At 36.0% G+C, this 15709-nt stretch overlaps 1 protein-coding gene across 1 annotated transcript; it reads left to right on the plus strand.

Annotated features, from left to right (window-relative positions):
- Positions 1 to 689: 689 nt before the first annotated feature.
- LOC114247387 (membrane alanyl aminopeptidase-like) lies at positions 690 to 15040 on the plus strand. Its single transcript, XM_028180344.2, has 16 exons — positions 690 to 810; positions 970 to 1204; positions 1900 to 2186; positions 3339 to 3494; positions 4011 to 4328; positions 4982 to 5165; positions 5455 to 5693; positions 7001 to 7184; positions 7427 to 7613; positions 8402 to 8499; positions 9061 to 9240; positions 11390 to 11574; positions 13049 to 13216; positions 13675 to 13815; positions 14269 to 14344; positions 14692 to 15040. Exons 2-16 carry the CDS (start codon positions 974 to 976, stop codon positions 14893 to 14895), a joined length of 2838 nt encoding a protein of 945 aa, XP_028036145.2. The 5' UTR covers positions 690 to 810; positions 970 to 973; the 3' UTR covers positions 14896 to 15040.
- The last annotated feature ends 669 nt before the right edge of the window (positions 15041 to 15709 follow it).

Here is a 15709-nt window from a genome sequence, read left to right on the forward strand (position 1 = left end):
TTACTTTCATTCGTGCCAAAGACCTTTTCTTACTCTGACTTAACATTATGTCCAATTTAACTACATTTAATTACTGTTAGTTACCATCCCTTATTATCTATACCAAGGAAAGAAATTCGTCTTGGTCGAGTATTTTTATTTGGAGACATCTGGAAATCGATTTTTGCGTATATCGGGTGTTTTTGTCTCTATCTAATATAACTTGGGAACGTGTATTATGGAATACTTAATTTTTAAAGCTATCTTGAAGCTGAATGCCAAATGTATGTTGTATACAATCTATTTATATATTACAAATTTGTTATTGTATCATTACTTTTATTTTTAAGAGGATTAAAAAGGAAGAAATTTAAAATTCTTCAATTTATACAATTTATTTTTTATAGATTCTATAGTATCTTTAACTGTTGACATTTACATATACCATATGTACTGATGATTCTAATATGCTATCATCACTAAAGTATCTTACAAAAAGTGATGATGATTAGTGTCTTCTCACATACTTTTCCTTACTGCAGCATAATTGAAGAGTTTGTAGAAAACTGATATGCTGTGAACAAATAATACGTCAAATACCTTTAAAGAAAAAACTTCCTCGTATCTTAAAGGACACTGATATTATAATTACTTGCATTTATGCTTATCTTAAATAACTAAATTATATTGATAAATTCTATCGCTCAATTATGAGATAATCCTTTTGATAATGTTTATTATTCCGTAATAAAAAATATATCTATTTGATAAAATACAAGTTCGCTTAGTTCAAATACATTCATTTTGCATGGCGTAATCGAACCGAAGCAGGTGTGTTGAAATTAATATTCAATCTTAAGTTGATCTAGATTCACTTTTTAATACAGAAATATGATTTCTTAGTTAGATTTGTTATGTGGTTTAAAAACGTAATTAAAGTCATAACAATACACGATATAGGTAACCAATTGTCACTTTTAAATTTTCTAGCGCCATGCATTATCTGACAAAATTCTGTCTTCTGGCCGCTTTGGCTCTTGTCAGAACTGATTTCCCACTGGACACAGACGAACCAGTCAATCGAAGTAATGTTGATGAAACTATTTATCGAGTGCCCGAAGATTTAGATCCCATACATTTCGACGTGGAGATTACTCCTTATTTTGAAGCAACACAGACTAATGAAGCATTTACCTTTGATGGTATTGCCACGATTCGGCTTAGGGTAAGTTGTGGTACATTAAAATAAAAATTGAAAACTTCTCAACTTGAATATGTATACCATCTGAAATGTTTCATTGTGTTTTTATAACCAACTAGCGACCCGCCCTCGCTTCGCTTCGGAAACATTAAAACACTCATGAAACCAAAAAAATAAAATAAATTTTTTTTTTAAAAAAGTAACCTATGTTCATCAGGGACAATGTCGGCTTCTAATGGAAAAAGAATTTTTCAAATCGGTCCAGTAGTTTCGGAGCCTATTCGAAACAAACAAACAAACAAATCTTTCCTCTTTATAATATTAGTATAGACAATAGTAACCAACAAATATAGAATATCTCCAACGTTTTTTAGTTTCGGACATTTCTAATCTGAAATATTTGGCTACATCATCAGTGATAATATAGTGGCTGTTTGATGCAGCTATTAAATTTTTCATGTGCCACATGCTCCGTGAATGACAACCGTCACGTGCTCCATTCCATTAGTTTCATGCTAGTACTCCTAAAACTGGTACATCATATTGATATTGATTTGATTGATTCTTAAGGATGCATCTCTACATTACGTTAGCTAGATAAATGCAAGTTCTTCAGTTAGAAATTTATGGCCAAAAAAGCAGTGGCTTAGGAATTAAGTTGAGAAGCATGAAATCATTGTAGTTGAGTAGTGTGTTTTAATTTGTTTTGTACCTTGCAGGCTGTAAAAGACAATCTGAATGCACTCATCATTCAAGAGAACGTTCGACACATCGTCGCAGTCAGTCTGACCAATACTGATGGAGTTCCCATTCGCTTGAACACGAGGAACCCGTTTGAACGCATCAGAGCTTACCACTTTTTGAAGATTAATCTTGCTGAAGGCGTTACTTTAGTCAACGGTCAAATTTATATATTGACTATCGAATATATTGGTAATATCAACGAAACCCCACTTTCTCGAGGAGTATTTAGAGGGAATTACATCGGCGATGATGGGAAATTGCAGTAAGTAGCTTTTTTAATGTGGTTTTCAGTCCGTTCTAACTAATCGTAGTTCGAAAAATAACCCCCTAATATGTATTTTAATTTAATGATTACATATAATATATATAAAGGAATTGATTTTTCGTAGCACATTAGTAAATAAAGTTCTAATTAGCGTTTGTAACACTTTTTAAAGTAAATTTTTCGTGATACCTCATTCTCGAAGGGTTTGAAGCTTTCTAGGCGTTATATACTGGTTAAGTAGCAATAAAAATTATCGTGAAATATCCGTGATATAAATGTTTTTTGCCTGAGAATATCAGATATGCATTCACTAATATTAACAACAATCAACAATATAGAAATACTTTGAAGATAGTACAAGCGCGCTTTGCATGCTTCAAATTAAAAAAAAAGTCGCAAATGCTCTATCTTGTATCTGGCGTCGCCCATAAAAAAATCATACAATCAACCGATCATGAAAATTTATTAGAAATAAAAATCATTTGTTGATTGTTATATTACTATATTAATACCTTCCTAGAAATAGACATCAAGTAAATCAGATAAGACAGTATAAAACTTCGGTACTTTATTGATCAAAATATAATTATTCCCAATAATTTTAACTTATGATAATATAAAAGTAATCACAACTCATTAATAAAGTCGCGTAGATAATAGATAGATATGGTTCGGGTTAATTAATTGGCATTAGCAATTATATAAAGTATGTTCTTTTTCATCGCCAATAAATATGCTACTTAAAATAATCCTTGAACCATTGTAACCAATCATAATAATATTCTCTTGTTTAATTACAACTGAAAGTTGAAATGTCTTCATAATTACATGCGATATAGATATTTAAACCTCTTGTTTTTAAACTTTTAATAAAAAAAATTAATGTAGTGTTAAGGGGAGGTTTATAATTCGACGCTATGTTTTTTAGACCAGCAATTTAAACATTCAAGGAAACCTTACACTAACCTTTATTCTTAAAATGTTACTCCTAGTGCCGTTACGATCCAAAATAATATTAAAAAAGTTTGTTAGCATATTTTTGTTTATTTCCGATAAAGATAGATGACGTCTGGGCTATACCATTCACGGCTCGGCTAAAAGAGCACTCTTAATATCTTTTTCAAATTCACCATATTTTTTGTCCTGTAGTTGGTACGCGGCAACACACTTACAGCCAACAAACGCCAGACAAGCATTCCCGAGCTTCGACGAGCCCGGCTTTAAGTCTACTTTCAATATCATCGTCAACAGACCTGCTAATTTCACCGAGACTTATTCCAATATGCCAATCAGGCAGACCATACCGTAAGTTTTATTGTTCTTAAACATCAATTATATTATTATCTATGTTAGTGTCCACAAACGAGACAAGATTGTCTCAGTGCCCGAACAAGTCGAAAGAAAAATCCCTGTCTCACCGGAAGGCGAGAAGTGAATAGTTAATGATGATGCTTGGCACCCAGTTGATGATCTAGGGGGACAATCGTCATCTTCTATTACAAAAATGAATTTCAGAAAGATCTTAACCTTGATGTTCTTACACAAAATATGTATTACGTTTTCCAAAATTTACTATTAATTGTTAATCGGACATAAATATCTTCTGAGAACAAACGTAATTATGTATTGAATAATTTTTAATAATAATAAATGCGAGCCTATTTTGGAAAATTACTGCCTTCCCAGTGTATGAGGCGCAACAATGCATTCTTAGATATTTCCAAAACATCAACATTGTTTCGGTTGAGAAAAGCCAGTTTTTACAAGGAAACCTTTATATTTTATTTTGATATAATTTTTAAGGGTTTATAATTATTTCAGAATGGGCGATCGCGTTAAAGAAATCTTTCACACTACTCCCAGAATGTCAGCCTATCTAGTTACATTCCATATAAGTGAAGAATTCACAGTTATTGCTGACAATAATGATCCTGTGAGGTCGTATAGAATTCTTGCAAGACCGAACGCCAAAGGTCAGGGTGAATATGCCTTAGAAGTTGGGCCCCCACTAACCAAGTGGTTAGAAGAATATTTGAATATCGATTATTATAGTATGCAATCTTTTATGAAAAACGATCAGATTGCTTCGCCGTTTTGGGCTTCTGGAGCTACTGAGAATTGGGGCTTGGTTACTTACAGGTTAGTTGGTTTAAGTTGAAAATAACATAATTATCCAAAAAATAGTGAGTTACTACTCAACATTTTTTTAAAAGATATTTTTTTTAAAATACTAATATTTGCTTGTTCTACAGTTAATAGAATAGTGTAAAAGCGACTGAATTATTCAATATATATATTTTTAATTAAATAAAATTTTTCATTCAGCCTGTTTATGACGCAGTATTTCATTCCAAGTGATGGAATCGTGTTATTGATTTAAAAAACATGACTCATGAGGCGTTCCATTTAAGGCTTGAAGTGCAAGCGAGACCGAGCGAAAAAGAGGCACAATCGGCCTCCGCGTTCGGCAGCGCTCGACATCTGTCTCTTTCCTACTTGAGTGAGCGATGCATCCGCGTGGACAGCTGTTATACAATAATACATTTACTTGTTTTCGTCAAGTATGAAGTTCAGTGAAAAGTGAATGTGGTGTCAATTGTTTATAGCAACGATAATTGCGATAATTGAAAAGTGAAACCATTCCATCAGTATTTTCTTATGACGTTGTCACGTTCAACTATCGTCAGTAAACCGACTTTAAAGACAACTGATTTTTTTTTAGTCCCAATACCTAGATAAACGATTTATGTATTCGTGGGGAAATTAATTTTTGAATTTATTCTCTTAAACAGAGAAGTTCGTCTCCTTTACGAACAAGGCGAAACAAATGCACTAGACAAAATGTACATTGGAACTATCACCGCTCATGAACTCGCTCACAAGTGGTTCGGAAACTTGATCACGGCCAGGTGGTGGGATAACGTGTGGATTAACGAAGGTTTTGCCAGCTACTTTGAATACTTCGCTATGGATGGTGTAAGTATTGACCAAGATTTTCAGGTGAAACCAAAAGAAAAATGAAATACTTACCTAGTGGTCATTTACGACGTATATTCATTTACATTTGTTGGACACTGAGCTTCAAGTGAACTCGAGTGAAAGTGAGATACAAAAACCATGTTCTTAAATACATGTCAAAGACGAATTTTTTGGGGCATTAGAAAATATGTTCAGTACTCATTATTTTTATACACGTAATTGAATTAGGTTGAACTTTAGCTAGAAGATGACGGCTTAAAATAAAGGTGCGAACTCAATTTTACAGATTGATCCCGAATTAGAACTAGCTGATCAATTCAACTTGATGTACATGCAAAGCGCATTATCCACCGACGCTTCTGCATCCACCAGAGCTTTACGTCATACTGTGAACAGTCCAGCTCAAGTCACTGGTCATTTTTCTGGAATCAGTTATTCTAAAGGAGCTTCCTTCCTGTTAATGATGAAGCACTTGGTTACAGAAGATACATTTAAGAAGGCTTTGAATTATTTCCTCATAGATAGGTGAGTTATTGAGAAGCTTATCCACAGTTTTAGCAATGGGAAATTTTGTTGTTTAATCACACGCATTTTGATCGACAGTGGTACCGGAAGTCTTTCTCTCTCTTCTCTTCTTCAACCCGTGTCCACCCAATGCTGAGTGTAGGTCTCTTCGAATGCACCCCATTTTCTTCAGTCTCTTGCCTTTCTCATCCAGTCTCTACAAACTACTTTGACAAGGTCATTAGTCCACCTCGTTAGCTTTCTGCCCACGTTACGACTTCCAGTACGACGTTTCACAAAATTTATATGTACCTGTACATGTGGTAGGAGATATTACTGCCGTGCAACAGTAGGTCCATTCTGCCTATTTCTTCTTCTTGAGTAGCGGTAATACGTTGAGTCTGAGGAACCTGAAATAATAAGGACCTTTTATTTAATATGATTCAGAGTTCAACCTCATGTCGCAAGGTCAGCGTCAGCATTCACGTCATGATATCTATTTGTTCCGGTAATCACTTAACTATATATATATTTATATTATAAACGAATTGCTTTCGTTAGTCTTGGTAAAACTCGAGAGCGGTTGGACCGATTTGGCTAATTTTGGTCTTGATTTATTTGTGGAAGTCCAGAGAAGGTTTAAAAGGTATATAAATTATGAAAATGCTCTGAATTAAATCAAAATTACAATTTTTGTTTTTCCTTTGTAGTGTCCCCCGTCTGACGGAATTCTTTTGTTTGCTTCAAGTTTATTTTATTTATTTATATAAATTGAGGCACTACGAAGTCTGCCGCGTCAGCTAGTATAGTATAAAAAAGTGATTTGATTATTCATACGTATATACTTTCTATAAAGGATGAGGCTATGAATTCACTTTTTTACATCAGACTTGGAAGATTGTTTTTTATATATACTGTATATATATCAAATATATGCGTTTAATATATACGTATAGCGTTTTAAATAGGTAATGTAAATATTAAAATTTAACCACAAAAAGCTATCATTCGCATTTACAACATCACTTATGTATAATAATAATTTAATAAGGTGGAACATATCACGCATGATCATCCGTCCCCAATTTAGGACTCCTGTATTATGGGTACCAGAGACTGATAAACATACTTATAAATGTTTAAACATATACATATTAGATAATAACCAAACAGACAAAGAGCAAACAAACTTGTTCATCATACAATGTTTGCCCGAAGTGGGAATCGAACCCACGACCCTCGGTGCAACAGTCAGGGCCGCTAACTACTGCTCCACCGAATCAATCAAAAGGTATAGAATATAGACTATTAAAAGATTTGTATTGTAGGTCATTTGAGTACGCCTCGCCGGAGAATTTATACTCTGCTTTTGTGAGAGCAGTACGCGAAGATAATACACTGGAAACTACTTTCGACGTTGAAGCATTCATGAAGTACTGGGTTGACGAGCCTGGATTTCCTCTTCTGGATGTTGCAGTCAATACAGAAACCGGAGTTATCAGCCTTAAGCAGGTAACGCATGCTGCACTTATCCGAAAGTATAAGTTGCGAAAATAACAATTCATATCACTAAGTCTTGTTAATTTCTCTATTTGTTCTATACCGAAAATCATCATTATATAGGATTCAAACTATTTAAGTCTCCTTAAATTTACACACATCACGTTACATCTAATTCTAAATGGGCATTTTAAACATTCAATACATGATTAAATATTTCATTTCATCTTCCATAATATCTGTGAAATCTGTAGGAGCGCTTCTTCATAAGTACCAGTGCAACACAAACTAATCAAATCTGGCCAATTCCGTTGACCTACACAACTGGTAGCAACCCTAACTGGAACTCCCTGCGACCTTTGCACATAATGACCGCTCAGAATGATGAAATACGTATAACACCTGGAAACCAATGGGTCATCTTTAATGTACAACAAAAAGGTAATTCTATCTAACAAAATATATGTATATAACTCTAGTTTGAAGTAGGTGTCGCAACGTCTAGATAAGAACTGGCTTTGAGATTTCAATATTGACTGAATCATGCAATCATTCGATCATTCGTATCATTGCGGTAGGCAGCAGCTTGGCTATGTCCTTGGCCATCCTAACGTCCATGAGCAACAGTGACCACTCACCATTAGGCATATGCTCTTCTGCTTACTAAGGCAATGAAAATATTAAAGGCCTTTGGTATTGGGTATGGGTCACCCTACAAGTATATTCACCCACGAAATAATCTGATAGAACATCAATGGATTCATTCAAACTAAACCTAAATAATAAAAAAACCAAGGCCATGCTTACAAAATCCTTGTTGTGATGGGCCACCCAATACATTATTATTATTCTCCTCCTATCATTATTCATTTATTATGAATCCCATTTAGAACTGTATTCAAGTTCAATACCGAGAATAAAATTGAGGTGAAAATTTCTTCCAAGGCCATACAATGTAATACCATACTTAGTGGTAAAAAATGGTATTTTCGACACAAGAACTAAGCCTAAGCTGACTAATCTAACAGACTAACCTCTGTAGTAATGGAGATATAAAAGAATAACTATAATGAAATGTTTGTAAATATACTATTCCAACGGTTTAATCGCGCGTTTGTTGTTATCCTTTTAATATTTCCAAACGTCTGGAACACTTTAAAGTTTTCGTGGACAAGGATAACTGTTCAATGAAATGCTCGATAACTCGTTTTTCTCCTGTTTGTTGACAGGCATCTACAGAGTGAACTATAATCAAGAAAACTGGGAACGTCTCGCTAATGCTTTAAGCGAAGATTATACCAATATACATCATTTGAACAGAGCACAGGTGCGTCTTTGGCTATCTCTACATTGAAGTCGACGTGGCCTAAAGGATAAGACGTCCGGTCCATACGTGTTGAGCGATGCACTGGTGCTCGAATCCCGCAGGCGGGTACCAATTTTTCTAATGAAATACGTACTCAACAAATGTTCACGATTGACTTCCATGGCGAAGGAATAACATCGTGTAATAAAAATAGAAACACGCAAAATTATAATTGCGTAATTACTTGTGATAGGACCTATTGTGAGTCCACGCGGGTAGGTACCACCACCTCGTCTATTTCTGCCGTGAAGCAGTAATGCGTTTCGGTTTGAAGGGCGGGGCAGCCGTTGTAATTATACTGAGACCTCATATCTCAAGGTGGGTGGCGGTATTTACGTTGTAGATGTCTATGGGCTCCAGTAATCACTTAACACCAGGTGGGCTGTGTGCTCGTCCACCCATCTAAGCAATGAAAAAAACTTCTTTGTTGAAATTTGAATGTCTTTTTAATAGTAGCCCTGAGTATAAGTCTTGACCTTTATCTCAGAATACATTACAATTAACTTGTATATTTTTCATTAGATCGTCGATGATGTATTCGCGCTGATGAGATCAGAGAAGCTAAGTTTCGAACTTGGTTTTCGTGTTTTGGACTTCCTCAAGAAAGATACCAGTTACTATGTTTGGTATCCGGCCGTCACTGGCTTCGGTTGGCTAAGGAACCGATTTCTGCATATGCCTGATGTTTTGGCCGAATTTAATGTAAGTTTTGCTTATCACTATCGTTTGTTATTTATTATATCTTATATCATTTATTTACTCATTTATATTATTTTGCTTATATCATTATATCTAAAGTTTTTTTTTAAATTTCTATTAAATTTTTAATTAAAACCTATACTGAGAACGAGCTTAAAGAACTATTAGAAAATGTCAAAATGCACTTATTTTACTTTTTGATACATTTTCTGTTCCGTATTTACTGTTACGTGCCCACAAGAGCTAATTCAAATTCAAACAATCTGAAAATTTTAGCTTGAAATCTTTTACTTTGTATATGTTACATGATAGTCGTAACTTTAAAGTAACCAGCCCTAAGTCAAGAGCTCCAATTTAATGGGCATCAGATAGCTATCGTCATTGTAACGCATCAAATAATTTATCTTCATGTCTTGAATAACGGAATCTCACTTAAGCTGTTTGGAATTAACCCAAGTGACTTAAAATCATTATAAGACACATAGATAAAACAAATAATAAAAATATGTGTGGTGTCGTGGGACACCGGATAGGAACGAAGTTCTTTATTATAAAAATATTAATTTTAAGTTCTATTCGAGGTATAAAGAAAATAAAACTGGTGGTTTCGCAACAACCCACTGTCATTCGGTAACGTGCGAACTTATTGTGGTACACTTCATTCACGGTTGTTTGCATAGGAGTTAGTGTATTGCGCAAACGAACGCTCTGAGATCGTGGTCAATAATAATAATAATAATAAAACATTTATTTCAGAAAAAATCCATAAAATAATAATAATACAATAGTCAGCACACAAACAGTTCAACAATACAAATAGAAAATGAACAATATACTAATTCAATTAATTAAATATACAAAGGAAATGAATTAGAAACACATAATTATATGAATACAGTAGTAACCACTCTATGTCAATATTAGCTATCATTATGTCAATCAGTCAATTAATTTGGAGAAAAAATAAAATAAAAAGAAAATCATACACATTTCATAATGAAGAGTAAAATAATAATAATAAGGATATGTCAGTCTTGTCCGGTAATTATACACATCCATTTATGTTGGATCGGACAATCAGCGCGAGAAGCAATCATCCCGAGGATGCCATTACTACTGTCTCTCACTCGTCTTAAAAAAGAGGCAACCTTTTTTCGGATTATAGCTTGATAGCCATCCGTCCGGGCATCAGCAAACATTTGCGACGCACTGCAGTAGGGAGGCAGCCGCAATAGCACCCTGAAGATGTTGTTATATTGAACGCGCAGGACCCTGGCAGCCCGTTGAGTATGATTCACCCATAGACTGCTCGCGTAAAATTATTGGCAAAATGCCTTAAACAAAGAAATTTTTACTGGGGAGGAGCACCGAGCGAATCTGCGGGCAATCATGCTTCCTCGGACCGCCAATGCCCTGCGCTCCCGCTCCAAATCTGCGTCATCGGACAAATAATCCGTTACAATGTGGCCCAGGTACTTAAAACTGGTCACTCTCTGCAGTTCCTCATCATATAATTTAATTGAATAAACACGAACTGGAACGGGTGCACCTGACTTACCCTTGAAAAGCAGAACTTTACTTTTTGCTTTACTGTAGGTCAGTCCATGTTCCCCAGCGTAGGTCTCGCATATAGCCAGCATCTTACGAATAGCACCTACCGATGGTCCCAGCAGCACCATATCGTCCGCGTAGCTAATATTATTGACGCATACACTATCAATATGACAACCGGTATGAGTGCTGCTGAGCTCACCGATAAGGTCATTTATGTACAAGTTAAATAACAAAGGAGAGGTCAGCCCCCCCTGCCTCACGCCACACTCCATGCCATATGGCCCGGACAAAGCTCCCGCCCATCTCACCTGGTTCCGCTGGCAGTGGTACCATTCCTGTAACACTGATATGACCTCAACCGGTACACCCGCCCTGCACAGTTTGTCCCAAAGCTTATCATATAATGAATGATATGAATGATAAAAAAATATGTTCTTTTTTATACATTATTAGAAAGTTAAGTCGTACACTGTGTGCATTACTAATAAAAATCTTACGTTACGGACGTTTTTTCCCGGTTAGGGTAATCGTCACATAAGGAACTTCGTTCCAAAAATTGATACTTTTTCCCATTATAACTACTGTTTTTTTCTTTCAGACAATTCTCTACACCTTCCTGGAAGCAGTCATTGCAGATCTAGGTTATGATGTAGTGGACGGCGAGCCCCTCACAAGGACCTTGAATAGATTTTTCGTTTTGTCATTTGCGTGTAATATTGGGCATGACGGTTGCATTTCTAATGCTATTCAGAAGTTCAATGCTTTGAGGACCAGTGGCACCAGGTAAGCTTGGTAAATTAGTTATCGATGGCTGCGACTGTTGCAATCTCTTTATCACAAATTGGTGTTGCATCGACAAATGAATAACAATGAAAATTTCGATAGATTCAGATAATTTACCTTATCCAAAGCTTAACTATTACACGATCTCCAATAAAGAACTTACCTTTGTCATAATTAAGAACAAATAAGACCACAAAATACACAGAAAATTAACTGATGATTTTTTACCAGTTAATCTTATTAACTTTCAATTTCTGCCGTGAAGCACTAATGCATTTCGGTTTGAAAGGTGGGAAGAGGTTGTACTGCAAAACTGATACTTGGAACTCATGCTTCAAGGTGGGAATATTTGCTTTGTTCTATGGGATCCAGTAACCACTTAAAGGCGGGCTTTGAGCTGGTCCACCCTTAAAAATAATGTTTTTTTTTTATTGCTTAGATGGGTGGACAAAATCACAGCCCACCTGGTGTTGAGTGGTTACTGGAGCCCATAGACATCTACAACGTAAATGCGACACCCACCTTGAGATATAAGTTCTAAGGTCTCAAGTATAGTTACAACGGCTGCCCCGCCCTTCAATCCGAAACGCATTACTGCTTCACGGCTGAAAATAGGCTGAGTGGTGATACCTACCCGCGCGGACTCACAAGAGATCCTACCACCAGTAATTACGCAAATTATAATTTTGCGGGTTTGATTTTTATTACACGATGTTGTTCCTTCACCGTGGAAGTCAATCGTGAACATTTGTTAAGTACGTATTTCATTATAAAAATTAGAACCCGCCTGGGATTCGAACACCGGTGCATCGCTCAACACGAATGTAGCGGACGTCTTATCCTTTAGGACACGACGAAACAAAAAAATCTATAATTGTTGCAAAAATTCCGTGATGACAAAAACATTAACTACCCACAAAGAACCTCCTCGTTTTTATTTGAAATGAGTTAAAGCTTGATCAATTTGCCTAAAAAGATAAATGGATTAGTTACATTTTGCGTGACTATCGTCTATTACAAATCACGATGATAAGTGACTCTGGGCATATAAAATAATGACTTAATCGTACGGGTGATATATGGATAACGGTCTAAATTGTCCGATAACCTTGATTTTTGTAACATGAAGTCCGGATTAGATTACCGGTTAAATTAACCATTTCTTGAATGACATTTGGGTATTTCGGTGTAATTGTTCATGTCTCATCTGTCACCTATTCAAAACAGGCTAAAATGCGAATAAATCCACGCTATATCTGTGGGCTGATAGACGAAGGAGAAGAAGTATCTAGTGAACCTCTCCATTAAGACGTTGTAAATGAGATCGGATTTTTTGTTGTCTTTGATGGTGGAAACCCATTTATTATTGGCGTACAGGGTGTGCAGTACCGTACTTTTAACTCTTTTCAGGCTCCTAGTATTTAAGTATTTCTTCGAGTGATGGTCTAAGCGATGGATTTATGTATATTTTTAGCGTCAACCCTAACCTGAGACGACACGTTTTCTGCTCTGGTCTCCTTGAAGGTGGTTACAATGAGTGGCGATTCCTATATGAGCGCAGAAAGAACTCGAATAACCAAGGTGACGAGGTCGCTATGCTCAGATCTCTTGGGTGCACCACGAACCCCCAAGCTCGACAGGAGTAAGTTACAATGATTAGATTCATCATTAGTCAACTACCCATTGTTTAATTAAACTCTATAATTCCTGTCTGGCTATACCGGGATAGTTCAGAAGTAATCAGCATCTCGCTTATTTCTAGCGTCTTGTAATCTATATGGTTCCAAAAACTTTTTTGTTTTAATCTCTAGTTAAATGAAGTGGTTACCGAAAACTGACCACAATAGAATGCCGCCACCCATCTTGAGTCCTGAGATTATTTGATTATTTCATTCTTCAATCGAAACCTATGACTACTACTTCACAGAAATATGATGGTGGTACGCGCGTTACAATCCTCCCATCATTAGCAAACACCATTTTCGGAGTACTCTGTCAGCTATATCATTTAAGATTTTTGGAAAAGTAACACTTTATATTTTTATAGTAACTCCATAAACCTTACTAAAGGATCGAACTGTAACTACTTTTTTGTTTTAGATACTTAAGCATAATTTTGAGTGACGATGTCAAAGCTCAAGATAGAGTGAATGCTTTCACATTCTTCTATATGGGAGACCGTTCCAACGCTAATGTAGCCCTGCAGTACTTGAAGGAGAACTTCGAGGAAATCAGACGAGGGTAAGACCTTATTACACAATATCTGTAATATAATCTAAAGATTTGGGATTTTGATCTTCTTTAAAGTATGATCAACCCTTAGTGAGATGTATGTGACTAAGAAAACAAACAACCGTTCTGAGCGCGTACTGGTTTATTGCTGCTGACGATTAGCATGGACAACAGTGTCATACATATCATTCCTCCACACTAATTTTGGAACCTGACAACAATAGAAATTAATTATAGTCAATAATAGAATTGCTTGTATTCAACTCTCTTCTTGCGACGTGTGAGCGGTGGGGAATAACGTATGGACGAGGGTCCGGGCTGATGTGGATCAGAAACAGGTGAGATATGTTTAGACGCGATTGGTGACGACAACGCCGGCGGCGGCGCCGGAGGCTCGGCTGAACTGCCAGAAACAGGTGTCATACATATCACTTAGTCAAATTATTATTTACTTTGTTTCAGAGTCGTTCTCCCCGCTTGGTTCGATAACGTTATTTCTAATTTGGCTTCCTATTTGAACGAAGAAGGACTCGAAGATGTGAGTTACTTAATTTTTGGTGATAGGGATAGGCAGGCAGGCTTAGAGGTAGGCAGCGGCCTGGCTCTGCCCCTGGCATTGTTGACGTTTATAAGCGACGGTAACTACTCACCATCAGGTGGGCCGTATGATCGTCTGCCTACTTGGGCAATAAAAAAAAGTGATTAATTTTGTTTCGTGAATTTAAACACAGATTTTAGTTAGGACATTCAAGTTGTAATAGCAAAGTGCTCTGGCCATCATTTTACTCCAGGGGGTCCACGAGCTTGTCAGTCGATTTATAAGAGTAAATAGATCTAATCATTAAAAGCTCTATACTGAGAACTTAATTTGGAATTTTCTTACAGATGGAATCTTGGCTTCGGGCCAACCAAAACATGATACCCAACTTCAACGTTGGACTAAACGCTATAAACTCGGCAAGAACAAGCATGCAATGGGGAACTGACAAAGCACAGGAGATTCTGAAAGCAGCCAGAGGCTCTGCTGTTACCGTATTGCCAACATTCATGCTGTTGGTCCCAACATTAGCCATGCTCGTTTTGAAGTAGTTAGAAGTAGCATTTCGTCGTTGTCCAACCAAAATCTGCTATGTGCACTTTATGAGATTTTTACTTTTTGAGCTTTTCGTATAGTTCACAGCCCTATCTACCGTATAAAAAAAAACTGTTGTGTCTATAGCTTTAATATTTATCTATAGCTTTCATTTGATATAGTTCTTAAAAATTCATCTTCATATAAAATTTTGTAATGTTTTTACTCGTAAATAGAGTTTTTGCACATAGCAGATTTTAGTTTGACAGCGACGATTTGCCGAAATTAAAGTTTGACATAAACATTGGTTTTATTCATTGTTAATAATTTAGTGTAACTTATTTGATGATGTGAAAATTGTTTATATTTGTTTTTTGTTATAAAATTAAATCGAATTTTTAATATACTTTTTTTTTGTTTTTGTTTATTTATTGCTTAGATGGGTGAATGAGCTCACGGCTGACTTAGTGTTAAGTGATTACCGAAACCTATAGATATCACAACCTGAATACCACTTGATATATGAATTTGAAGTCTCATTATTATTTAATGTACAAAGTTGTTCGTTATCTGTGCTGCTTTAAAATCCTAAAACCAGTACTTACGCAAATCACAATTTTTTTTGGGTTTTATGGCGGAAATCATTTAGGATCATTTTGCAGGTGGTAGGACCTCTTGTGAGTCCGCACGGGTAGGTACCACCGCCCCGCCTATTTCTGCCGTGAAGCAGTAATGCGTTTCGGTTTGAAGGGTGGGGCAGCCGTTGTAACTATACTGAGACCTTAGAACTTATATCTCAAGGTGGGTGGCGCATTTACGTTGTAGATGTCT

Source organism: Bombyx mandarina, chromosome 09, assembly GCF_030267445.1.
Source record: "Bombyx mandarina strain Sakado chromosome 09, ASM3026744v2".
Taxonomy (NCBI): domain Eukaryota; kingdom Metazoa; phylum Arthropoda; class Insecta; order Lepidoptera; family Bombycidae; genus Bombyx; species Bombyx mandarina.

Coding starts and splice junctions, on each gene's coding strand:
- LOC114247387 (XM_028180344.2), top strand. CDS start 974: ATGCATTATCTGACAAAATTCTGTCTTCTGGCCGCTTTGGCTCTTGTC. Junction 4,329..4,981: donor TGGGGCTTGGTTACTTACAG/GTTAGTTGGTTT, acceptor TCTCTTAAACAG/AGAAGTTCGTCTCCTTTACG. Junction 5,694..7,000: donor AATTATTTCCTCATAGATAG/GTGAGTTATTGA, acceptor TTTGTATTGTAG/GTCATTTGAGTACGCCTCGC.